General features: G+C 40.0%; 1 protein-coding gene across 2 annotated transcripts in view; it reads right to left on the reverse strand.

The window, feature by feature from the left end:
* Positions 1–26,518, reverse strand: part of Nek7 (NIMA related kinase 7) — a 132,309-nt gene that overhangs the window by 35,783 nt on the left and 70,008 nt on the right. For both annotated transcript variants that reach the window (XM_085841523.1, XM_085841519.1), the window contains exons 3-5: positions 24,195–24,335; positions 14,301–14,363; positions 10,129–10,239 (exon numbers count right to left, since the gene is read on the reverse strand). In XM_085841523.1, coding sequence (XP_085697649.1) covers positions 10,129–10,239; positions 14,301–14,363; positions 24,195–24,335 — 315 coding nt within the window. The remainder of the gene's footprint in view (positions 1–10,128; positions 10,240–14,300; positions 14,364–24,194; positions 24,336–26,518) is intronic.

Here is a 26,518-nt window from a genome sequence, read left to right on the forward strand (position 1 = left end):
AAAAACTTTGCAAGTAAACATCTGGTATTCTCGGAGGCAGTGTCACAGACAGACAGGTAGCCATGCAGAATCTGTATCAGCTACTCGGTTTAAGGACCCTTCCCTGTTACCTCAAAGTGTCTCAATTGTTTTCTTGTCAAGGAGCCCCAAAATTATATAGCTTCTTACTGGAACTTATATAAAGCAACTTTTAAAAATGTACTCACTCCAGTGGTTACATAGTAAAAACAACATCAAGAAGTGACGCTAGATAGAAGGAAGCATTTCCTACTTGGAATGTTTAAATGTGTCTCGAACAATGCACACCTGCCTCAAGAACAGAACTGATTATGAGGTTTGCCAACAATGATGGTCAGTTTCCCTACTACACTAGACAGAATTTGGGTATGATCTAACAAAGTGCCCTCCATCTCTAAGTACTATCTGTGGCTCAAGAATTTCAGAAACAAATAACACATAAATGTCTGTTTGGCACATTTTCACACTTTAAAACAGATAAGTTTACAGGTCTGTCATATCCTTCAAATCTTTGGTTAGTAATAATGCAGAAAACAGGCTGGTAGATCCTTACAGGGTCACTTAATATATACGTGGTCACGTGTGAGGTGTCGGCAGGTAGAGTCCTCTGCCAGCAACTTGTAATTAGGTCAAACATCAGCAGAGATGTTATATATCTGGACACCTTTTAAATTACAATGTATCTGTTTTTATAAAACAGCATTTTGCAGTTATTATTGCAAAAGAATTAAAGGCAGAGATGTGCCTTTCTGTAGAAAAGACAAATTGTTTCTGAAACTCTAACTGGCTACTGAGTGAAACTTTTATTGGTTTTTCTAAGGAGACATTTTCTGCTGAAATGTTATATAATAAATAATTCTTATATAATAAGGAACTGCTAGACTCAGATGTGCAACCACTGGCTATTTACAGGTGTGTGAGAATTTCATGGGTAAACAGCTATCAGTTGGCATTTCAGTCTTACACTAATTCGCAGCGTGTGAAGACTTTTACTCTTGGTGGTCAGGAAAAGGCTCAGATACTCATTGATTTCTAAGGTGGAAAGCGCAGTGGGCCTGGCCAGTGGGAGGCCACTGACCACACACACTGGCATCTCAGATCTTACTCATTTTGGTAAAATATTTTCCAACCAAGTCACACTGTTCTATCATCTATAATCTGTCTTCTAAACACAGGTATATCAGCACTAGGAAAATTTATTCAGAATATTTTTTTTAAAAATCAGTAAAAAAAAAAAAATGTAAAAACACAAGGAAAGATTCCTGCATTGCAGATAAGCAACTCTTTGGAGAACTATCTGTTACTACGGTAGTTGGAAATGCTTCTAAGCAACTCAGAGGTTTTCCATACTGCATAGAGTATTCTAGGTAAAGTCAGATTTATAAAAAGCGGAAGGTGGGCAGGGTGGCACACACCTATGATGCCAGGAGCTAGGAAGCAGAGCCAGAAGAATCAGGAATTTAAGGTCACATCCCAGTCACATAGCAAAGGCACAGGAAACCTTATCTTTAGAAAGGTAAATTATATAATGCATAATTTTTTTAAAAAAGTAAAGCAAAAGTTAATCTCCAAGATGACATAAATGATCACAAAAATTAACAAAACACTCTTTAATATTAGATCAGGCAACAGTGAGATACAAAGATTTTAATTTCTATGTGGATAAAGAAAACACACAAGAGCCGTAAGACAGCAAGTCATCAAAAACCTAAACAAAAGAATTTAAGAAGTTTAAAACAGAAGTTTAGAACAGCTCTTCCAGGGTTCCTGCTGGGATGTGCTAGGTGGTCTGCAAAGGTGGCTCTCACCCAGTGCTATCAATTCCTCAACGCTAGGAACCATAAACTTGGAAAGTCAGCTTCTCCATTTCCTACGCACACAGAGCTCAGAATTTACACACAACTTCTAGTCACTTCACGGACGGACAGTACCACGGTCTTTATGACATGTCATTTTCAAGGTAAGGAAAGCCTTACGCTCTGTACCATTCTGCTCTCAAACTACACAATTATAAGAAAATTCAAAGGTTAATTCACATGTAACGCTGCCCTGTAAAAATCCTGACCAGAATACTGTATCCAATAAGCTAATGTATATGATATACGCACAGGCATATACAATTACTGCAAGACTATATTTGGGATCACTGGCAAAGTTTGGTTGCCCGATAGAGGCAGCAGGCTGAAATAAGAAGTGTGGATGTCCTGATACGTAATAAATCAGCGCTATCAAAGAGAGATGACGCTACTGGCAAGACTTTATCTTTTTAGGTGCACAGAGGTCAAGAGTGTAAAAGACATTTCAAAATGACCTTATTTCCAATACAACCTTTACATGGGATAGGTAAAAGTGTGTCTTGATATAAAACAATAACCCAACCAAGGATGTAAACAGTTTTCTAACTTTTATTCTTCAAAGATAACAATCACCTTAAAACATGGCTGATACTCTAGCTGCTAATTTATCAGTTTGTGAGAAATTGAATTATACGATATATTTCATTCCTGCAAATCCCCAACACAATGTAATATACTTCCTCTTCCTTTGAATATGAGTTGAACAAATGAATGTTATAACATTTACCCCTAAACTGGCTGCAGTGGTCCCTGTAATTCAAAATCTATGAGGTGGAGACAGGTAATGAGTTCAAGGTAACCTTGGGCTACACAGTACAATGCTGTGGCCACCGGTAAATTATCTATGCTGTAGTGGACGGGCCCACACCATCTGCACAAGGTCAACACTAATTGGAATTGGGGCTCTGAATACAAATACTAGTAAAAGAGACCAGGAAGTTGGGAAGATGGTTTGGAGGGTCCTGGGGGAGTTGGGAGGGTGTATCAAGAGATGGACTAGCTAAAACTATATTGTATACATGTGTGACCTCTTCAAATAAATAAACATATCTCAACCAGTTTTAAATGAATGCACAAAAGAAAGAAAAGGAATATTGTTCCCAGATTATATGTTATCATATGACAGAATTACTGAGTGCAGATGTAATTAAGCTTCCAAACTGGTTGACTTTGAGTTAAGCCAGAGGGACATAGTCTGCTGAGCCCTTACAAGAAGTCAAAGAGATTCACAACCAGAAAGATTTTTCTCCTGGCCTAGCCTTTGAAAAGGCCATGTGGCAGGATAATGCAGGGACCTATCCAACTGAGTATGGCTGCCGGTCAACTGCAGTGACTTTAATCATATGGCTATAAGGAAGAAAATTTCCTCACAGGGAGTGAACAGGACACACACATACAAAAGGAAAGACACAGAAATGGAAACAACAGAAATACCAAGTGAATGATCCAAGAAGACAATCTTTGTCTAAATGCATTTGAAATATGTAAAGAGCCTTAACTAATTAATTGGAATAATGATATCTCTTAGAAAGAGAAAATTTATTTTAATTACATGTTTTGCATACTTTGCTGAAAATATTTTATTAAAATAGTATGCATCTCATTCTTAATTATAGTATTGTAGGAAGACATTTGTTAGCAGACAGACTTCTGAGCTTCCCCTAAAGAGATTAATTATATAAGGTTATGTTTTGTTGTACTGATAGGCTAACAAAATACAGGTTTAAAACATATAAATATACACTTATATTTTTCTATTTGCATCAAACTGACTTTCAAATATGCATTATAAATTATTACTTATACTTAGAACAGTTCAATGAAGTATATTTTGCAAAAGTAGCTATGAGAATTTCAAACGTACTGTAAGGATATCATTGACAAGCAGACACAAACAAAACTCTGTGCAGATATTTAGCATAGTCTTGTTCCCTTAGATCTGCATCTTAATGACTGTATTTTCTGAGATTTCAACACTGAAATAAGCACACATGGCTCACAATGGAGCACACTAGAATTCCTTTCCATGTAAAACAGGCTTACCTGAACTCAAACTCTTTTCTAAAACTATTTTATTTTAGGATTGTGAATACTGTTAATGAAGAAATCTATGATGAAAAAGAAAAAACAAAAAACCTCCAGTCTTCCTTTTATCCTCAAACTCATCTGGGAAGTATTTCATCTGACCACAGCCTCAGGTAGTCCTCTGTCACTAATTAGAGAAAGACTGAATATTTCAACTATAAATTGCTTAATTATATTTGTCAGTCTGCTCTAAACCAATTAATTATTTACTTGTAAGAATCTTTGATGCAACGCTATCCAGAGGTTCATCTCTGGAATAAAGACCAGGAGCTATACGTCCGTTTCTAACCCAATTAGGCTGAAGACTTGAGAGAGTGAAACGCACGCTGTGGAGCCATGTGGTGATTTACAGCATTACTCACACAATGCGAGCCTTCACTGCTTCCCTTTATGAAACGTTAGGCCACTACCATGTGCTTTCACAAAAGAAACTCCTGTGCCAGTATCCTTGTACAATACTTATGAAATCAGGGTGTTTAGAAAACATCTTCGGAATTTTAGGGTCTCCACCCATACCCACTTCTGCACTGCTACATCAGAAGGTTTTCCTCTCACTCAGTAATGAAGCAATCCTGGATGAGACCCAGGTATAGATAGAGTCCTAGGAAACTGCTATGCATGTCAAGTACTGGCCCTGGGAACAGAGAACTGTAGCCAAGGTAATAGAACCCACTGTTGTGTGCAATGTGGAGTTCCTGCTATCACCCAGGTACCAATCTAACAGAGAACAGGCTGGTGAAGAAAGAATTCAGTCTCTGCTCAAGAGAGCATTAAGTCTCAGGCAATAGCAATAAAGGAATCACAGTGGGACTGTATTACTGCATGCTGGGGAAGGACTGCACCCCATGAAATTAAATGTGTTATGTCCGAAGACGTTTCACAAAAAAGCACCTTTGAGGTCAAAGGAAAAGGCTTGAGGAAGTGGTGTGTCAGTGAAGAGCTCAAGGATAGACAGAAACTTGACCGGGAATGAAGAAGGGCATCCAGGGCAGAAGAAAATGAACACACGAAAGAGACCAAGGACAAAACACTAAGGGACAGTCAAGGAACGGACGGTCCTTGTGCAGAGCATTCAGGAAAAGCAGATTCTACCCCAGACATTTACTAAGTGACCACCCTAGGTCAGGCACCGCTCTAGGATGTGGACGTTGACCATGCGGACTGAGATTCCTCCCCTGGGAAGCTCATCTCCCTAACCACACAGGCTACCAAACATTCATCCTCAATAAGAAATCCTTGAAGGATCTGATTGAAAGCAGAGTGTTTTCTTATTCTTCCCTGCCACCTAAAGACTGATTAAGAAATATAGATATACAGAGTAGATCCTGGGGGATGGGGGGTGTGGGGGGAATTAGAAAGCTCTGACTCTGTGAAAGAGAGATGCCTCATTTCAAACTCGGGAAAGAAAAGGGGCAATGGACCTAAACAGGGAGAGCAGTCTGAAAAAACACACAGAATTTTAAAAGAGGTTAAAACTCTGTGACAAACTGAAATAGGTCAGGGAGAATCAAGTGTCAGAGACGAGAAGAGCTCTGGTCTCCAGTATGCTCTCATGCTGAGTGTCTGCTTACAAGCACAGGGACAGTCTACAGAAGATCATGAATCCGTTTACAGGCACAAGAGAATAACCAATGACATGATCCACCGTGGGTAAAAGCCAAACGCCAGTCATAAAAGTGCAGGAGTATAGGCTGCCTGAGTAACAGGTACAATCTCAGCACTAGAGAGGAAGCAAGGAGATGAAGAGTTCAAGATCAGACTCTGCTACATAGTGAGACTGAGGCCAGCCGGGCTACATGAGACCTTACCTCAACCACCCAACCAACAGGCAACACCAGCACCAAAGGCAAGGGTAAGGGGCTGGCTCAGCAAACAAGAGCTTAGCAGTCAAACAAAACCATTTAGCGCTCTGAGAGCCAAGGAGTACTCCGAAAGGCAACAGGAAAGCAGTTCCTGAGCTATCGAGAACGAGAACTGGAGACAGTGGCTGCCTGCAAAAGGAGGCAGAGGCGAGGACAGTAAAAGCTGATCACTGTGGCCCTCTCCGGGCATGCCAAGTGACCAGTGGCATCCCCCCTCCTAACTCCTACCTTTTGCCCCTCTTTGCTTTTCTACACTGTATTTACTAAACACCATCTGGCAAAACATAGACTTGACTTATTTTCTTTGTCTTCCCCCTACCCCCAAAAACAAATTTCTTGAAAGAGTGAATGAAATAAGGAATATGTGTATCTGTCTGCATATATAGACATGTCAACAGATACTGAAACAAAAATATTTGAATGGTAATGAATGAAACCCAGAAGATGCACAATGGTTCTAGCTTAACTGGAAATGAGAAGACCTAAGCTGAGAAAGCAATGAAACGATAAAGACCAAGGTGGAGGGACGGGTACCAATTCCTCTTCTGGAAGAGTACGTTAGCAGGAGAGCAGAAGGAAAGAAATCACGATGCCAGACACAGGTCGTCATGGCAGACCAGTGGGAATGTGAAGTGTAATCACTTATGCATGAGAACTCTAGACACTCAGAAACGGGAAGGTAGTCTTTGGATGACGAAAGGCTGGGTTAGGTAGAGTACCACTCAGTGTGTGTGTGTGTGTGTGTGTGTGTGTGTGTGTGTGTTATGAGTAAACTCTCATAATAACATTATGAGACAGGTGTTATAAAACAATTTACAGATGTGTGGCTGAATCACTGAAGAGAAAGTGAGTCAGGGCCAAACAGCGCCCTACCTAGAAGTATTTTATTGCTATAGAAGTGTTCCAATCTCCCATCGGCTGTCCTGATGAAAACCATGTCTCTTATATATAACAACAGAAGTCACATAATTTTCTATGAGTATTGGTTGAAAACTGTCTTTTGTGGTACATACTGAGTTCTAAGAAGGTGTAAGCCATCCCTGGCATGTGCTAATGACCAAGAAAAATGGATGTGGTTTTTTTACTTCAGGAAAAAAAAAAGCTATAAAATGGCATAAACTATTCAGGAGAGTGAGGTGGCAGTCTTTATGATTAAAATGTGTATATCCTGTTTCTCGGCAGTATCACATAAATGTACACAAGACAAAGGGAAATAGACAGGTGTGGAGTTGTAACATGCTATACCACGCTTCATACTCGAGCTTTCTCTTCTTCTCTAAGAAAGTAATAGGAATTAAATTGTGAGTTGCCTATAAACGTGTATATAGATGTTGTCATACATGCATCTTTGTACTAAATCTGTGTCCAAACACAAAACGGGGGAGGTGTGTTTGGACACAGAGTTGGCGATTACCTCTGGAAAATATTAATGACTGCAAACTAGAGAAAACAAATCCAAGACAGGTGGGCCTTTTGTATTTAAGACAGGAGATAATCACAAAACAAAGCATGGGGGGTGGGATGGGAAAACATAACTATGTGCCCTATTGAACTTCATTGATTCATAATAAAATTCTGCTTGAAAAAAGACACCTTCAAGTCAGATCACCCAAAGAGATTCATTCCCCTAAAAACAACATAGCAATTTGGTCAAGTCTCAAATTATATACTGGAAAACAAAACAAAACAATAAAACAGCACCACACACACACACACACACACACACACACACACACACACAATATACCCAGGATCCAAAGTGATCCACCAGGAAATGACTTTAATTATTCAAGATTTGTTACAGCTCTTATGCCAAAGATGATTGACACTATGCATTTCATGTTTTAGATCTAAAGATCTAAAAGGTCCCAGGAACCCTGACCCAGAAGGTCTTATACCTAGACTAGATAAACACTTCCAGAACCTACAAGAACGCAAACATCAGCCAAAGCCTACACTCTTAACACACACAACAGAGGAGGGACTAGGATTTTACCGAAGTACAACAAGTTGCCAAGCTCCAAACTTACAAGGAACTGATTGATCTCTAAACAGTCAGCTACATCATCCACACTAGGTGGTCCACTAGAAGTAGACAGAGAACACATCCTGATTTCTTCTTAAAGCTATGACTATAAAGTTTTATTGCCCTTTAACTTGCAAAGAAATCCTTTGGCAGTTGGCAGTGTAAGTAAGTGGTGAAAAGTCCCTGAAACAGAAAATCAGATAACCAGTTGGAAGTGATTCACGTCTACTATAGTGCTGCGCCAGCTCCCATAACATAATGACATTACCTTAACTTTTATTTCCCTGAGCTGGGAACTGAATTTTACTTCAGTTTATACGGTGCTGTTATAACTAGAAAACTCTGGCCAACTGGGCTCATCTTACAGGTAAGGGAGCTGTAAGCGTCTGAGTGATACAAGTTATAGAGGCTGACACTGAAGCCCCTCTCAGGAGCCGAGTTCTTAACTACCGAGCATCTTGGCTGAAAAAACAGTAATGAACAACTGTGAGCTGAGAAGCCCTTTGGTTGAGTAGATGGTCAAGTACTTGCACCTGATATTCAAAGAATCTTTAAGAGTGCCATTAAAGGAAATCACATAAACAATTGTACCCAATAGACCTTCCAAAAAATACCAGGTCTGCTATTTAGCAGCAATGGTGCTGAGGCTCCTGAAGTGTTATTACGCTTACTTCCCAAGATCCTCCTGAGGATTAAAGGAACATGTCTGGAACTCTCTTTCCAACAACTAGCAGCAGACTATTAGTGCTTTACCAGAATCTACTTGCCCAAAGAAAGATTCAATGTACAAGCTGAGAATACCCAGACCACTCACAAAATCAGAAGTTGAAACACAACCTGCTGGGGAAACCACAACCTCAAGTGCATTTATATCCTTGCTGTGTGAGAAGCCTCCACCAGGGCACCCCCATCCCTAACTCCTGACCTCTTTCCCTCTATGAAGCTGTTATTCCTCTTCAAGCCTTAAGTCTCTGTCAAAATAGGTGACAGTGGGCGATTCCTTGGCTACAGAAGGCTCTAACTACCTTTGTTTCTCTCCTTTGCTTGGTTTGGTTTTTATTCCAGACTGACCAGTTTGTCTTCCTCAGTAACAGAGGCTTTGCTGGGCACAGACAGTGGACTACAGACTATATATTGGAGCCTGTCTTGTAAATATGCCCATGAGACCACATTCTAGTCAAGGGACTGAGACTGAATGTGAAACACGATTCTAAAATCTGGATAAGTAGTTTTAATCACTACAATATCCCTGTGAATTACAGTATGGAGAAAGTGGTACCGAGAGGTAATATGTGCAAGGATAAGCAGGTTTTAGCTTATTCTCATTCCGTGGTTTCTATTACTGCAAATGAACATAAGCCCAACTAATGTGCTTCTAAGAAGGACCGCTAAGTAGCTTTTCAGTCAGAGATTCCAATTTTTCTCTGATGTGTCCTCTCAGAAAGACTCAGGCTGCTCTTGGGCTTCTTTCCTTTCTGTGTGTAGCAATGGATGTGCACATGTGTGTGCATATACACTTGGAATACATGTTTGTGCAGATACTTGCGCATGATTGTGCACGTATGTGTAGAAGCCAGAGGCTAATGCCTTCCTCAATCATTCTCTTTCTTATTTTTTGGGACAGTCTCTCACCAAACCGAGAGTTCACCTGTTCAGGTCTCTGGCTAGTCAGTGAGTTCCAGGAACCACTCTGTCTCCATCTTCAACTGTGGTCAACGTTTTACATGGGTTTGGGAGACACAATCTCAGCTCCTCATCCCTGCATGGCAAGAACTTTCAGCAACTCTGCCATGTCTCTAGCCTTGGATTTCTTTCCACCCTCCTTCCCCTGAGGTCCAAAGACAAAGGACCAAGGATACTCAGAGTAAAAAGCTAAAAACCTCTAACTTCAAGTTAAACTTCAAAACAAGTCTTCAAGCCCACTTCCAAGGTGACTTGGGTGCATTTAGAAATGTAAACTAAGCCAGCCAGTGGTGGCGCACGCCTTTAATCCCAGCACTTGGCCAGCAGAGGCAGGCGGATCTCTGAGTTCCAGGCCAGCCAGGGATATACAGAGAAATCCTGTCTTGAGAGAGAGAGAGAGAGAGAGAGAGAGAGAGAGAGAGAGAGAGAGAGAGAGAGAGAGAGAGAGAGAGAGAGAAATGTAAGCTAACTAAGGTTAACTCTGCTACATAAGGTAACTTCACAACCATTAGTATCCTGGTCACCTTTACAGTAGCTACCAGGGTGACAGATTTCATAAGCAACTCTGTCAGAAAAACAAATGCATGAACAAACTTACCTTTATCATTCTGGAGAGGTCACCAGCATCTGCTAACTCCAAAACTATGTTCAGCTCATTATCCTCAATGAATGATGCACAGTACTTAATTACATTTGGATGGTTGAGTTGCTAAGGAAAAAGTCGAAATCAATAAATTTAATTTAGCAATGGCAATTCATTCTTAAATTACAAATATTTTGACAGCCTATTTTTTTTTAATTTTTAATATTTTTATTACATATTTTCCTCAATTACATTTCCAATGCTATCCCAAAAGTCCCCCATAGCGCCCCCCACTTCCCTACCCACCCATTCCCATTCTTTTGGCCCTGGCATTCCCCTATATTGGGGCATATAAAGTTTACAAGTCCAATGGGCCTCTCTTTCCATTGATGGCCGACTAGGCCATCTTTCCATACATATGCCGCTAGAGACAAGAGCTCCGGGGTTCTGGTTAGTACATCATGTTGTTCCAACATAGGGTTGCAGATCCCTTTAGCTCCTTGGTTACTTTCTCTAGCTTCTCCATTGGGAGCCCTGTGATACATCCAATAGCTGACTGTGAACATCCACTCCTGTGTTTGCTAGGCCCCGGCATCATCTCACAAGAGACAGCTATATTTGGGTCCTTTCAGCAAAATATTGCTAGTGTATGCAATGGTGTCAGCGTTTAGAAGCTGATTATGGGATGGATCCCTGGATACGGCAGTCTCTAAATGGTCCATCCTTTCATCACAGCTACGAACTTTGTCTCTGTAACTCCTTCCCTGGGTGTTTTGTTCCCAATTCTAAGAAGGTGCACAGTGTCCACACTTTGGTCTTCATTCTTCTTGAGTTTCATGCGTTTAGCAAATTGTATCTTATATCTTGGGTATCCTAAGTTTTGGGCTAATATCCACTTATCAGTGAATACATATTGTGTGAGTTCTTTTGTGATTGTGTTACTTCACTCAAGATGATGCCCTCCAGGTCCATCCATTTGGCTAGGAATTTCATAAATTCATTCTTTTTAATAGCTGAGTAGTACTCCATTGTGTAAATGTACCATAATTTCTGTATCCATTCCTCTGTTGAGGGACATCTGGGTTCTTTCCAGCTTCTGGCTATTATAAATAGGGCTGCTATGAACATAGTGGAGCATGTGTCCTTTTTACCGGTTGGGACATCTTCTGGATATATGCCCAGGAGAGGTATTGCTGGATCCTCCGGTAGTACTATGTCCAATTTTCTGAGGAACCGCCAGACTGATTTCCAGAGTGGTTGTACAAGCTTGCAATCCCACCAACAATGGAGGAGTGTTCCTCTTTCTCCACATCCTCGCCAGCATCTGCTGTCACCTGAATTTTTGATCTTAGCCATTCTGACTGGTGTGAGGTGGAATCTCAGGGTTGTTTTGATTTGCATTTCCCTGATGATTAAGGATGTTGAACATTTTTTCAGGTGTTTCTCTGCCATTCGGTATTCCTCAGGTGAGAATTCTTTGTTCAGTTCTGAGCCCCATTTTTTAATGGGGTTATTTGACTTTCTGGAGTCCACCTTCTTGAGTTCTTTATATATATTGGATATTAGTCCCTTATCTGATTTAGGATAGGTGAAGATCCTTTCCCAATCTGTTGGTGGTTTTTTTGTCTTATTGATGGTGTCTTTAGCCTTGCAGAAGCTTTGTAGTTTCATGAGGTCCCACTTGTCAATTCTCGATCTTACAGCACAAGCCATTACTGTTCTATTCAGGAATTTTTCCCCTGTGCCCATATCTTCAAGGCTTTTCCCCACTTTCTCCTCTATAAGTTTCAGTGTCTCTGGTTTTATGTGAAGATCCTTGATCCACTTAGACTTGACCTCAGTACAAGGAGATAGGAATGGATCGATTCGCATTCTTCTACATGTTAACAACCAGTTGTGCCAGCACCATTTGTTGAAAATGCTGTCTTTCTTCCACTGGATGTTTTTAGCTCCCTTGTCGAAGATCAAGTGACCGTAGGTGTGTGGGTTCATTTCTGGGTCTTCAATTCTATTCCATTGGTCTATTTGTCTGTCACTATACCAGTACCATGCAGTTTTTATCACAATTGCTCTGTAGTAGAGCTTTAGGTCCGGCATGGTGATTCCACCAGAGGTTCTTTTATCCTTGAGAAGAGTTTTTGCTATCCTAGGTTTTTTGTTATTCCAGATGAATTTGCAGATTGCACTTTCTAATTCGTTGAAGAATTGATTTGGAATTTTGATGGGGATTGCATTGAATCTGTAGATTGCTTTTGGCAAGATAGCCATTTTTACAATGTTGATCCTGCCAATCCATGAGCATGGGAGATCTTTCCATCTTCTGAGATCTTCTAGAATTTCTTTCTTCAGAGACTTGAAGTTTTTATTATACAGATCTTTCACTTCCTTAGTTAGAGTCACGCCAAGATATTTTATATTATTTGTGACTATTGAGAAGGGTGTTGTTTCCCTAATTTCTTTCTCAGCCTGTTTATTCTTTGTGTAGAGACAGGCCATTGATTTGTTTGAGTTAATTTTATATCCAGCTACTTCACCGAAGCTGTTTATCAGGCTTAGGAGTTCTCTGGTGGAATTTTTAGGGTCACTTATATATACTATCATATCATCTGCAAAGAGTGATATTTTGACTTCATCTTTTCCAATTTGTATCCCTTTGATCTCCTTTTGTTGTCGAATTGCTCTGGCTAGGACTTCAAGTACAATGTTGAATAGGTATGGAGAAAGTGGACAGCCTTGTCTAGTCCCTGATTTTAGAGGGATTGCTTCAAGCTTCTCACCATTTACTTTGATGTTGGCTACTGGTTTGCTGTAGATTGCTTTTATCATGTTTAGGTATGGGCCTTGAATTCCTGATCTTTCCAAGACTTTTATCATGAATGGGTGTTGGATCTTTTGACAGCCTATTTTTATAGTCAATTTTGAAACACATAATTATTCCAAGTAAAACTAGATATGAATAAATTTTATTTTAATGTTTTTATTAGATATAATAGTGTACATAAGATTTTTTTAAGTACTGTTGTGACTAGTAGGCATATAAAGGCAATAAGTAAATGATAGAACTGAATTATTAATTACTCAAAATTATATCCTTTAAAATGAGACTGACAAACAAAAACACTAAATTGTATGTATCTCATTATACTACTTTTATGCACGAGCTGTACATTTAAAGCTAGATTATTTAAACCCACAACTAACATTTACATACAGTGTCTAAATATAGTTTTTACATCAAGAAATATGAGCATAACTACATGGAACTTAACTATGTGAGTTGATTAAGATCATCCCTAAGGAAAAAAATCTCACCTTGAAGAATAATATGCAGCAAGCCATAAATATTTACAAGTTTTATGTTCAAATTTTGAATAAGTTAACATGAGACATAAATTCTCAAAGAGAAATTCTCATGAATTATAGGTGGTTTTCTTTGTACTTAGAAGTTTTTCTTCCATGCTGCCCCTAATAATGTTATTTCTATTTTTAAAAGCTGTGTGTGTGTGTGTGTGTGTGTGTGTGAGAGAGAGAGAGAGAGAGAGAGAGAGAGAGAGAGAGAGAGAGCTAGAACACAAGCATGTGCACACATGTGAGTTTGTATGTGAGTTTGTATATAATGTGAATGTGCAAGTGTGTATGTGTATGTGTGCATATGTACAAGTGGGTATGTGTATGTGAGTGTGTGAGCCTGTGTATTTAAAAGTGTTACTTCAACTGGAAAGAGTAGAAAAACATAGTTTAGAAAGACTTTGGTTGAAACCGATACACTTTAAGAACATCCATAGAAGAATAACTATTTAGGACATGCTTGTAAACATGAAGCATCTGGGATAGTCCAGGCTCTCAGTGCGACACATATTGACATGACAGCAATATGCACTGATATTACTTGAGTAGCAGAATAGGTTTGGATAGAATGCTCTACAAAATTTCTCCAGTGTTTAAGCCCGAGCATCTTCTGTCTTGAAAAAGTTGACTCTACATAATATTATGATTCAATTATTTTATCATAAATAAAAATCATAGTATCCAAAACACACATACTCTAACTTATGCAGTGTTACTTAGAACCAGTGTGTCACCAAGGAAGCCTTAAAACTTGTTTTACTTGGAAATGTAACATTTTGATAAGTCATTTGATCAACCTCTTCAGAAATATTCAAAATAGCCTATAGATCATTATTTACCTTAAGGAGGTCTATTTCTTTGATACAATCAGCACGTGCTTTGGCATCCATTAAATCAAATATCTAAAAATGAAGTTTAGAATTATTTAGTAAAATAGTGAGCTACATTTTTAGGCTAACATGTAAATTCTTTATAAGACTCCCTTTCTCTCTTCCCTCTACACACACACACACACACACACACACACATACATCTACATATGTATCCACACACTCACACAGATGAAAATTTTATTTGCATTTATTTACTGTGAAGGTCCAAAAGAACTTTATCTTATGTGAACACAAAACAACAAAAACCTTAGATGCTTTTCCTCCAAAGGCCAACAAACAGCAGAGTGTATACTGGCACTCACATCTATTGCTCAAATAACCAGGATGAAGTGATGGTCAATAGAATAATACAATAATAAGCAATGTACATTGAACAGCTAACATATACTGAGTGTATTTCATGAACCATCTAATTCCCATCTAACCCTTACAAGGATAAGAATATTCCAGTGCTGTAGATGAAGAAAAGGATGCTTGCAAAACTTAAAAGACTGACAAAGGGTCAGGCAGCTCATCAGCGGGGCAAGCAGCATTTGTTGTTAATTATTTCAGTAGCAGCCTAGCTCCAACCCCCTACTCTGCTGGTACAGACGGTTCTAATGGTCTGACCTGTATTCTTGCTGGGGGGCGGGGGGGTGGTGGAAGGGAGGCTGTAAAGCAAAAAGGGTGATGACTGGTCCTTTGACAACCAGGTGGAAATTTTTACTATGTTAAATACTGAGTCCGGGTACATATAAATAGACTTTCAGACACACTACGTTTTTGGCATTACATTTTCAAGAAAAGAGTGTGGCTCTTTGAGCTGCTATGATGCAGAAAAGGAGGACAGAAAACACAAAAACATACAACCAAAAGGATGTTCCTGTCTGTATCTTTGAAAATAAGAAATTTCAAGGCTCTAAAATGTAAAAAACAATCATTTTTTTCAAATCTTAGTTCTTATACTGCAAGCTGATTAAACTCATACAACACTATTTTAACGAATGATATTTTTAGTCAAGTTGAATTAAGTCATTAAGTCCTACTACTTCAGTCAGGTAGATGTGTAGGTTGAAGTAGTGAGGAATCCAACTCTTTGTATTTAGGGAAAGGATACGTAACACCTCCCATATATATTAGAACAGCAGTCACTAGAGGTTAGGAAGGGTTTGAGGCTGGAGAATGGGTAACAAGGAACAGTTACAGAACAGGTGTAGGTTCTGAATATTCTACAGCACACACTGTAGGACAAAACCCATAGCATAATAACTGATTATACATTTTAATTTAAGGAGGAATTAAGAGAGTGGTGTTTATAGCTCCCCAACAACAACACAAACAAATGGCAGGAATTATGCTGGTCTGATAACCACATACTGCACACATGTAGTAAATTTTCAATCTACACTATAAAGATTTATAATTATGTCCCAATTAAAAACAGAAAAAAAATCAAATTGAGAATGTTAATTTAAAATTTAAGACAAGTACAACATCCATAAACCTACTAGACTAAATAATTGACGGCCCCTTCCGTCTACTGTAGTGACTCATACAGTTTTTACAGTAAACAGAGATGCTGGAGGAGCAACTGGCAGAAGGGAAAGGAGGCAGGCAAGTGGAGGGTGAGGGTTTTTGCCTGTTGTTAAATCACTGTCTATAGAGGTTAGAGGGAGAAGGGATTGATTGGCTATAAATGAGCACCAGAGTTAGGGATGAGAAGAAAGCAACCATGAGTAAAATGTATCCAGTGTCACCCTTCCTGAAGAAACAAGGAACCTTACACACTTAGTCGGAGGTAATTGTCAGCTGTAGTCTTAAACCAGTCTGGGATACATTACACTCTGTCATATTTATCTATCTCCAGATGAACACCAAGAGAAATGACTAATTCTCGCCTAATGATGAACACTGATACTGTTCTTAGAACTGCTGGTCACAGGGCTTGCGATAACTAAAGCTTCTTAGAAGAGTCAGTACTTTGGGTAATCACTGTGGGGAAACAGCCCAAGAGAAAGAGAAAGGAGAGTGGCGGCCTCGATGGTTAAAAAAATCAAAGACTCACAAACGCAGAGACACAGAAATAATGTGAATAAGCACGCCTCTTAGATGGAAGACGATTTTAATAATAAATGTCTGAGAACGAGAAGCATAAGTACCTTTGAAAATCATACACACACACCTAGATGCATGCTGCATGGAAATAATAAATATTTAGCTCAAATTATGTTTCAGCCAATTTAGAATTGTGAGTTGTTTTATTTTTAACTGGCTTACTTTTTAACTGACTCTTCAGCAATATAAAAAATTGCTCTTTAAACCCTGGGGAAAGATACTCATTCCTGGTGCATTTAATGTGACAATGCTTTCTGAACCAAATATATTTACAAATAGATTTAACTGGAAATGTGCGTCTTATCTTTCTTTAGTCAACATGTCAAGACAAAAGTAAAGGCTGAATCTTTGGAATAAGTCATTCCCAGCACGGAGTCAAAGCTGCCTGGTGATTTAATGAGCACGGGAAGACAGGAAATAGAAAACGATATGGGGTTTGGTAAAAAGAAAAAGACATTTTACATATCACACGCGTACAGGAAGCATTTATTTATTTTCAAGCCAAAGTTTCTTTGGGCTTCAAAACTTATTTTATTCTTGGTTAAAGCAGAAGTTATTAGTTGGTCAAGTAAGTAATAGCTGATACATTCTTGGCATTCTCTGAATCATTTATAAAAGATTTTATCTGCCATCTTCAAATTTTACCCAAATTACTCATCAAAAGTTAACATCAGTTCATCTTCAAAAAAAGAATCATTTGTGGAACTTAGTAGAAACATCTCTAAAAACACATGTATTACAGTTATGAAATCACACATAGAATGTAGTAAACACGCATATACACACATGTGTACATATATTCACTATATATACTTATATTTGTATTTATATTGAGCTAATATATACACATGTACACACATATACTTTAAATCTCCCACATACAAACCATCCCCTGGCCCCTCCTACTTTGAAGGATATGAATAAATGAATGGAGTAGCTTGTCCCTGCACTAAGTAGCCTTGTCTTCCGTGTGACAAATCCTCCTTCAGCTTTCACACCTAACTACATCTCAACTGTTCTCCATGGTTTGCCCCAATTATCCCTAATGTCAGGAGAAGGCTTCCACCCCTCTATTCAAGCTACCCAATGGCCAGCCAGAACCCTCAACCTTTATTGGGGGACCAGGCAGGGAGGGGAGGGGAGTCTTAATCCACCTTCTCCATAAGGTTCTACGGTGGTGGGTGGGAGGCACTGAGCACAGTGATTCTGAGACAAGCACCACCCCTCCCACCACCCCCAGTGCTGGAAACCTCTCCAATACCTGCTTCCCACTCATCAGCTTTCTCTCATCATGCTTACCAACTTGCCCAGATGAGATGTCAGAGGCCGTGTTCCCTTTCCTGCTCAGGGATTCCATAAGGATCTGCCACATGATAGAGTGCACCTAGATAGACACCTGGTTGTGTCCACAGTTATCCCATAACTACTGAGAACTGTCTCCAGGGGGTGCCCTCTAACAGGCTTCTCAGACAGGGGAGTCTGACTTTCAGTATATCAGAGTCTTTTCTTGGGTTCATTGTTGTTTTTGTTTGCTTTGTTGTTGCTGCTGTTGTTTTTAGAGACAGGATTTCTCTGTGCAGTCCTGGCTATCCTGAATGCATGCTGTGGCCAGGCTGGCTTCTAATTCAGAGCTCTACCTGCCTATGCCTCTGCCTCCTGAGTGCTGAGACTAAAGGTGTGTACCACTACTATATGTCTAGGGTTTCTTTTAAATTACAAAACTGGAGAAACTATTTCATGAAAACTGGAAACACCGCAAGCTTTAAGGATAAGGTTACTCTTTAGGATGCAGCCTTATGGAAGTACACAACTGTGGAGGTGTGCAGCTGTGTAGAGGTGTGCAGCTGTGAAGAGGGATGCAGCTGTGTACAGGTGTGCAGCTGTGTGGAGGTGTGCGGCTGTGTGGAGGTGTGCAGCTGTGTACAGGTGTGCAGCTGTATAGAGGTGTGCAGCTGTGAAGAGGGATACAGCTGTGTACAGGTGTGCAGCTATGTGGGGGTGTGCAGCTGTGTATAGGTGTGCAGCTGTGTGGGGGTGTGCAGCTGTGAAGAGGGAAACAGCTGTGTGGAGGTGTGCAGCTGTGTAGATATACACAGGAAGCTGTGAGACTGGGTACCGAAGAACCTAAAATTTTAACTGTGAGGACCAGCAGAGTTTTAGGAAGCTTCTAGGAGCTAGAGTAACAGTTTCTCTGAAGATACCAGTAAGAAAGTAAACGAGAAAGGAGTCTGATATGAAAGAAATAGGAAGCCTGGGTTGGGGGGGGGGTGAAGTAAGTCAGAAAGAAATCAGAAAGGGGAGATGTATCCAACGTACATGAAGAGGTAGGGAAGGTCAGGTCGGGCAGTTAGCAATGTTCATACACCATGCTGGAGAGTGGAGATGTGCTGCCTGGCATATATGCATAAGGGCTGTAGCTCCATAGGGAACTGCTGTGAGGAGCTTCTGATACCGTGGTTAGAACACACTCATTAGAAAGGTGTGGAACATACTTCCAAAGAAAAATTGTAAATTCCCAAAAAGTAACCTGAGCCCTCTATGATGAGAAACTGTAAGTGACAAAATGTGAACAAACAAAGCCCTGAAGACTGGAGACAAATGAGAACTGCAGATTAGAAACACAAAGAGGGGCTGTAACAGGACAGCATCCATTTTAGAATGTGTTAAGATAACTGACCAGGGGCTGGGAGGCACAACTCAAAGGGTTAGAGCACTGGCTGCTCTTATAAGATCCCAAGTTCAATTCCCAGCAACCACGTGATGGCTCATAACCATCTATAATGAGATCTGACACCCTCTTCTGGTGTGCATGCATACATGCAGGCAGAGCGCCATATACATAATACATAAATAAAGCTTTAAAAATTTATTTTAAAAAAAGATAACTGACCAGGACATACACGCTGACAGAACGCTGTGTATATATAATAGATAAATAAATCCTTTAGAAAACTTATTAAAAAACAAAAACTGACCAGGATCGAATTAAGTTCTGGAAAACAGTTAAAACAGATACCAAAAAAGAAGTCTGAATAATATTGAGTGGTACTTGACAGTAGGTGAGTTCAATGACTAAGTATGGTTTGACAGAGGAAATAAAAGACATGAGAGAAGTTGGGGATTTTGAGACTTGGAGACAGAACTAGTAACACAGAGGGAAGAAAGTCAAGTGTATACAGAGACCATGAGACTAGCTTCAGAAAGATCAAGAACGGTGTGGCAAGGAGTGGATAAAAGAAGAAAGGGGTGGGGGGACAGGGAGGCTGAAAATACATTTAAAAACAGAACAAAACAAAAAATCTCTAACAGACCAGGGAGAAGGGTGGCCCCAGCAAGGGAGCAATGGAGGCAACAGAGCTTGAAGTGAACTGACCCTGACGTGAAGTGAAAAGTCAGCCATACTGAAAATGGTTGTGCTGTGCCTAAGGAGAGAAACACTTTACATGGAAATGGGGTAATGAGGAGGTGGCTAACCAGGCCAGTTTTACACAAAGAACAAGGTTGGTACAAAGGTCAGGTGTGTTGCCCTCCAAACCTGCCTCCAACACAGAAACACTTAATTTGCTGTTATATAGCCTTCCAACTGCTATTCACAACATGCTTAGAATCTCCTGTTTTTACCTTGTTCCCATTCCAAGTGCTATTTACTTATACTCTGTTAAGCTGCTGCCATCGAGAACTGTGCCAGGGTTTTCGAATGTCACCTGCTACAATTAGGGTGTCATTAAATCCCATCACAAATATTTTGGTCTCAGTCTTAGGCACTGGCCAGTGACACTAAGTAATCAAGGAATTGGGTGAGATTAACTGTATAATCAACAAGAAGGGAAGCTGTGTAGGAAAGAACCAGAACGGGGGGGGGGGGGGGGGAGAAAAAAAACAACAGGAAGAAGGTCGGAGAAGGCAATATACCATCTTACTTTTTGCAAATGAGCCATAATAAAATGGACACTGGTTTTTAAAAGATTGTTTTCTGTTCTCACTTGCTTTAGGCTGCTAGACTTTTTTAAAATTTTGGAAAAAGCAAGGAGCTAATTACAAACACGCCTTCTACTTGCAGATACAGGCAAAGTTGTAGGGAAGTAGCTAGAACTCAGCACATTGGTTCTTAAGGCCCGGAGTAAATGAACAGCAGGATATGAGACAGAGTTCTTTTTTTTTTAATTAGATATTTTCTTTATATACATTTCAAATGCTATCCTGAAAGTTCCCTATACCCTCCCTCTGCCCTGCTGCCCTACCCACCCACTCCCGCTTCTTGGTCTTGGCATTCCCCTGTACTGGGGCATATAAAGTTTGCAATACCAAGGGACCTCTCTTCCCAGTGATGGCCAACTAGGCCATCTTCTGCTACATATGCAGCTAGAGATATGAGCTCTGGGGATACTGGTTAGTTCATATTGTTGTTCTACCTATAGGGTTGCAGACCCCTTCAGCTCCTTGGGTGTTTTCTCTAGCTTCTCCATTGGGGGCCCCGTGTTCCATCTTATAGATGACTGTGGGCATCCACTTCTGTATTTGCCAGGCACTGGCATAGCCTCATACGAGACAGCTATAACAGGGTCCCTTCAGCAAAATCTTTCTGGCATATGCAATAGTATGGGACAGAATTCTTAAGGACCCTGAATGCTAAACTTGGGGTTCAGATGACAAAATTATAAATAGTCCATTACAGGTTTGCAAACAAGGAGATTGCAGAAGCAATACTTTAACATCTACACATTACACAGCCAAAGAGTTCTGGAAGGATATTCACAGAGTTGAGAGCAGTAATACAGTTCTATGACTGGTGATGTAGCCTTAAAATCCATTATTTGGTTCTTCAGGAATTTTTTGAATATTTGGTTGGAAGTCTTCACAGCAGAACCTCACTTGGATAGCAACACTCTTGTTGTAAGGAGAGCAGATTACTTTTTTTAAAAATGAAGAACAGTGGTTTTCCTTGTTCAATAGGAGAGGAATCCATCATAGAACTGAATAACATGGCTGAGATGCAAATACACTTCTCCTCACAAAGCCTTGAAGCTCTGTTCTCTAATCAGATAAGCTGGGCACAGCTTACAGCATCATTTGCCTCTTCAGTACAAAGTTATGTTTAAACTGGGAGTCAACACGGAATCAACAATTAAAGAAGAAAGACAAAGCAAACTGATAGCCTCCCACACCACTCGAGGCATACAGTGTGAACCGAGGACAGCCAGAATCAGCCACTGGAGGACGGGCAGAAACGCAGCTGTCACCTTCCACCTTCCAGACCACAAAGAGCAAAGCCCAGGCACAGACACGGAGCTCAGATGCTACTGTGAGAATCTTAAAAGCTTCTACTTCTTCCCAGTAGCTCCGCCCCTTCTTGCTTCCTATTTCTAATAACAAGGTTCTCTAACTAAAAACTAATCACAGGAGAGAGAGCTAGAGTCCTGTTTCTTCTCCTTACTTACTGTCAGTGGAAATCAAGAAGGGAGCCAAGAAATACCCTGAATTTTATCCCTTGGCCTCTAACCTCCTTTGGCGAATGGTAAGGTCTCCTCTCTGTGAGGCACTGAGGGAGGAATTTGTAACTACAGCTTGAGAACTGTAAAACATGAGGAAGGCCCTACCTAAGGATCTGTGGAGACTCCTCATTTGTCTGCTTCTCAGATTCCTCTTCCTGGTTTCAGCCTCTCCCATTTATAGCCTGGCTTAAACTCCAACAGTTCAAACTGACATCTCTATTCTGCAAAGTCTTACTTAGCAGGAGTCCATGCCACAGGGTTTAACAGACAACTGTTTCTAAGCACTCTTGGCCCTTGCTAGTCAGACATATAATGGACCTTTAAGAGAGTTTTAATATGAATTAAAGTCTTTAGTAGAGGAATAGTCTTGCCTCAAGTCATGGGTTTGTGAACACTGACATCTTTAACCTACATTGCTTTCACTTCTCTAACGCAGGCTGGCCTCAAACTCAAATCCACCCTCTTGCCTCAACCTTGTGCTGCCAAGAAAAAATAAACTAGTACAACTTTGGAAAACAACCCAGAATTAACTTGTGGCATACAAACATGCTCTGTGTACCACATTTTCTATTTGTAGGATCAAAAAAAAAAAACCTTGTATATGCATACTAGTTAAAAAACACACAACCATATCATGTACATGTGTGACCAGCAACTGTAAGCAACCTTAGCAGCCACTAAATTTATGGGTACCTTTGAAGAATGAGTAAAAGGCACAAGTAAAAAATATTTTAATGTTTACTTCATAAGCTGAGTATTGGGCATAAGAACATTATAAAGAGATGTTTATCATCTAGACATGTGTCACATCGCTCTTTCATTTCAAATGTGGTTTTTTGTTTGTTTGTTTGTTTTTTAATGCTAGGGATCAAACAAACTGGCTCACACATTCTAGGTAAGCCCTTCCCTCTGAGCTACCTATGCCCAACCCTAGTGCTTCATTCTTGAAATATGGATGGAAACTCTGTTTCCGTAATGGCTCTGACTAGCTTATGGATGGCATGGAAGGAAAGACAAGTGCTTTCTGGGCTGAGAATCGCCATGAGGACAAAGGAAACTTGGCGAGGCTCTGGAAAGTGGGCATGCCCGGTAATTATCCATGTTCAGCGGAACTAGAATGCCAGGGTTAAGGCCAGGCTTAGAAGAAGAGCTGAAAATGATTGACAAGTTTTAAAAAGAACAAAACTGGCCCACCGAACTGACTCTGGGACATTAATACAGCACAGAGACTTAAAATCACAGGCAATTTCCTCTCTATCACTTCCCCCAAGTAAGATCCACCGCCATTCTCCCTTCCTGCCATGAGGAATGTGGCAGGACTGCCATTCACTGACTTCAGGCAATGTGTTTTATAAACCAATTACGTCTTTTTGATACCAAATAGATGCAAAGTTTCAGTTGAGACATTCTACTTCAGTGTCTAGTGACATTGGAGTGACAACTGGGCTCTACCTCTTAAGAACTGCCATCACCTCCAGTCATTGTTGGCTATGGGGGGAACCGCTGTCAGCATTTTAAAGCCTGAAAGCAGTGTTAAAACTTAACATTACTGTTGAGTAAACATTGCTATATATAGTAATGCTAAATTCTATATGGGAAGGTCTAGGCCTACAAGTAACTTCTCAGGTTTACAAGCTTTAGTTGTGCAAATCTTGCTCCTTGATTTAAAACTATTGGTTAAATAAAATTGGCGACAGCCAATTGCTGGAGGGATTAGAAGTAGGTGGGTTTGGAGTGACTGGTTTGGAGGAGGAGAGACAAGGGGAAAAGGAAAAGAAGAACAGAGACAGAAGGAAGCCTCCATGAGGGGAGAGGAACCATGAGCACGCGGCCAGGAGAAACAGCACGTATCTGGGGTTCACCACTGGGGAGGCAGCCAGGCCAGAAGTTAGAAGAGTGCATTAGGAGGGACCCCTCCACCCCCCGCCCCTGGTAACTGTCAAAACCAAATAAAATAACCATAGTCTGAAGCTAGTCACGGATAAGCATAAAGTGATTATACTATACATTAATTTCTATGTATTAGAGCCACATATATACAATACAGATCTATCCTGGGCCTTGTGCAAACAAGATATGGAAAACTTAATTTCTACCCCTTATTACCTTCAAAATAAGCGTTTTAAAATACAATGTTCTTTCTTAGGGTTCTCAAACCATAGTTTCATGACCCAAATCATTCCAGAAATTGTTCCTATTTAATTTTTAGACACCATAATTTCACATTAATTAATACAGTTAAAAATCATCTTACCTGTACTTTTTTTAAAGCTACCGGCACTCCATCCAAGAGACAGGATGCTCTATAAACTTCACTAAATTGTCCACGACCAATTTTCTTTTCTATTCGGAAGTTGGCTAAAGTATTATAGCCCATATCTGGTCGTAATGCCTTCTGCAATTAAAAATAATACAAAAAGGTTTTAATCATACAATATACACAAAGACATATGACTTAAGTAGATGAAGATATGGTATACATGGTATATACTGCCTACAGTAAAGTTGCAAACATCCCACACCAAAGATATTTGAGTTCCTTGAGAATGAATATAGAAGGCAATTGAAAATACAACTTTAATCCTGAGGGAAGCTTACACTATAGGGATTGTGGAGGGCAGGAAATAAAATGAAATATACACATATTATTTAAGAAGGGGAAGTCTAGCTAGGCACTGAAGTCACAGACTTCTAATCCCAGCACTGGGAAGGCAGAGGCAGGCAGATCTCTGAATTTGAGGTCAGCCTGGTCTACAGAGTAAGTTCCAGGCTACACAAGAAAACTCTGACACAATAAAAACAAAACAAACAGAAGAATGAGAAGGCTGAAAAAAATATAAGAAATCAAGAGTAAAGAATGACAGAGGATGAGAAGGATTTTGAAATTTTAGGTAAGAATTTTCTGCAACTTGACTCTACTATAGGCCAGACTCAACCAATCTTTGGTCCTTATCCTCTTAAAGACTCTTTGAGTTGAAATGGACACTGTTTCCCCAGCCCTACACACACATATAATTACCACATCCAATCTATCCACTAATACATGTAACAATTTTTAAATTCCTGGCAGTATTTTAGCTTCTGGAAAGCTAATGAACTAGCTGAATTAATAAATAAATGAATTAATAAATATTGCCAGTGGCAAGAAGTTTACTATTCTATTTTATTATCTTTGGAAAAGAAATAATTTTATTATTTTTTTAAATGAACATTCTAAGTTTTTTCATACACTATATTTTGATCACACTCTTCCCCTTCCTCCAGTCCTCGCAGATTCTCCCTACACTCACGCAACATGATGGTCTCCTCCTAACTTCTCATTCTCATAAAACCAACCAAAAAGAAAACAAAAACAAAATTCCCAAAGACAAAACCACCACCAAACCATAACAACAACAGCAGCTCACACAAAATAACCATGGAGTCCATATTTGCTTGGTCAACCACTCCTGAGCCCGCCCTGGAGGGTGGCTCATTCCACTGAAGAAAAGATTGCCTCCCCAACAACCATTAATTGCAACTAGCCTCTTGGTTAGAGGTAAAATACTTCTACTACTGCTCATCAGCCCAAAGCCAGAATCATCAGAAATGGTTTCTGCTCTCAAACAGCTGCGGAAACTGCAGTGAGAAAGGCACCCATGCTATTAGGGAGATACAGAGCTGCAAGGAGGCCTAAGGAAAAGAGCTTACAAAATGTAACCAGTATCAGGGTTTTTTGTTGTTGTTGTTGTTGTTGTTGTTGTTGTTGATTTGCAACTCTACAGGGATAGATACTAATACAACTAACTCATGGAAGCACCCAGTTATTTGTGACAATTAGTTGCAACAAAACCAGGCCTTAGTGGAACACCCACTGCCTTCAGATGTTGTCACTTGACCAGTTTATAGTCCATAGTCACAGAAAACTCCTATATGCCTTGTGTTAGTAACTGTACCTATATATAACATACATGGTCTGTTTAGTAATTGTATGCCCTTTGGGGCAGTGAGAGCTTCCTATTTTGGGTATTTTATAAGATTCCTAAATTACTGGTAAGTACACTCTTCCACCCGTCTCACATCTTAGTACTTGCTGTAACTATGAGCTAAGGTCTGGAAAACACAGCACTCCAGTGGGCCTGCCTAATCACTCTCTAGTGAACTGAATAGTACAGACCTCTTAATGCATCCAAAGATGGCACCCATTCATAAACAAATCACATGCCAACCCTTAGGCCGTCAAATGAACTTTGGGTAAGGCTGATAATGCCTTGTCCTGGGCTTATCCAAGAGTCTCTCTTGATATATGAGCAGTACAGTAACTCCTAGCCTTGTACCCTTTATCTTGCTAATTGCATCTCATTTATTATACTGAAGGAAACTGTAAAATTCTGCTATGGAATTCCATGACGTTAACCCACTCTTTCTCAAAATGGGGTGGGCGATAGATTGCTAACTGTGCATTGCTCTTACTGAAAGCCCAACTCTTATTTAAACATTATTTTGGGAGTGGGTAAATGGCTCATTAGGTAAAAATGCTTGCCACCGAGTTCTAACTGGGTTTGATCCCGGGAACCCATATGGTGAACAGAAAGAGCT

Source organism: Mus caroli, unplaced genomic scaffold (genome assembly GCF_978045245.1).
Source record: "Mus caroli unplaced genomic scaffold, Mus_caroli_1 scaffold_1, whole genome shotgun sequence".
In the NCBI taxonomy this organism is placed as follows: Eukaryota; Metazoa; Chordata; class Mammalia; order Rodentia; family Muridae; genus Mus; species Mus caroli.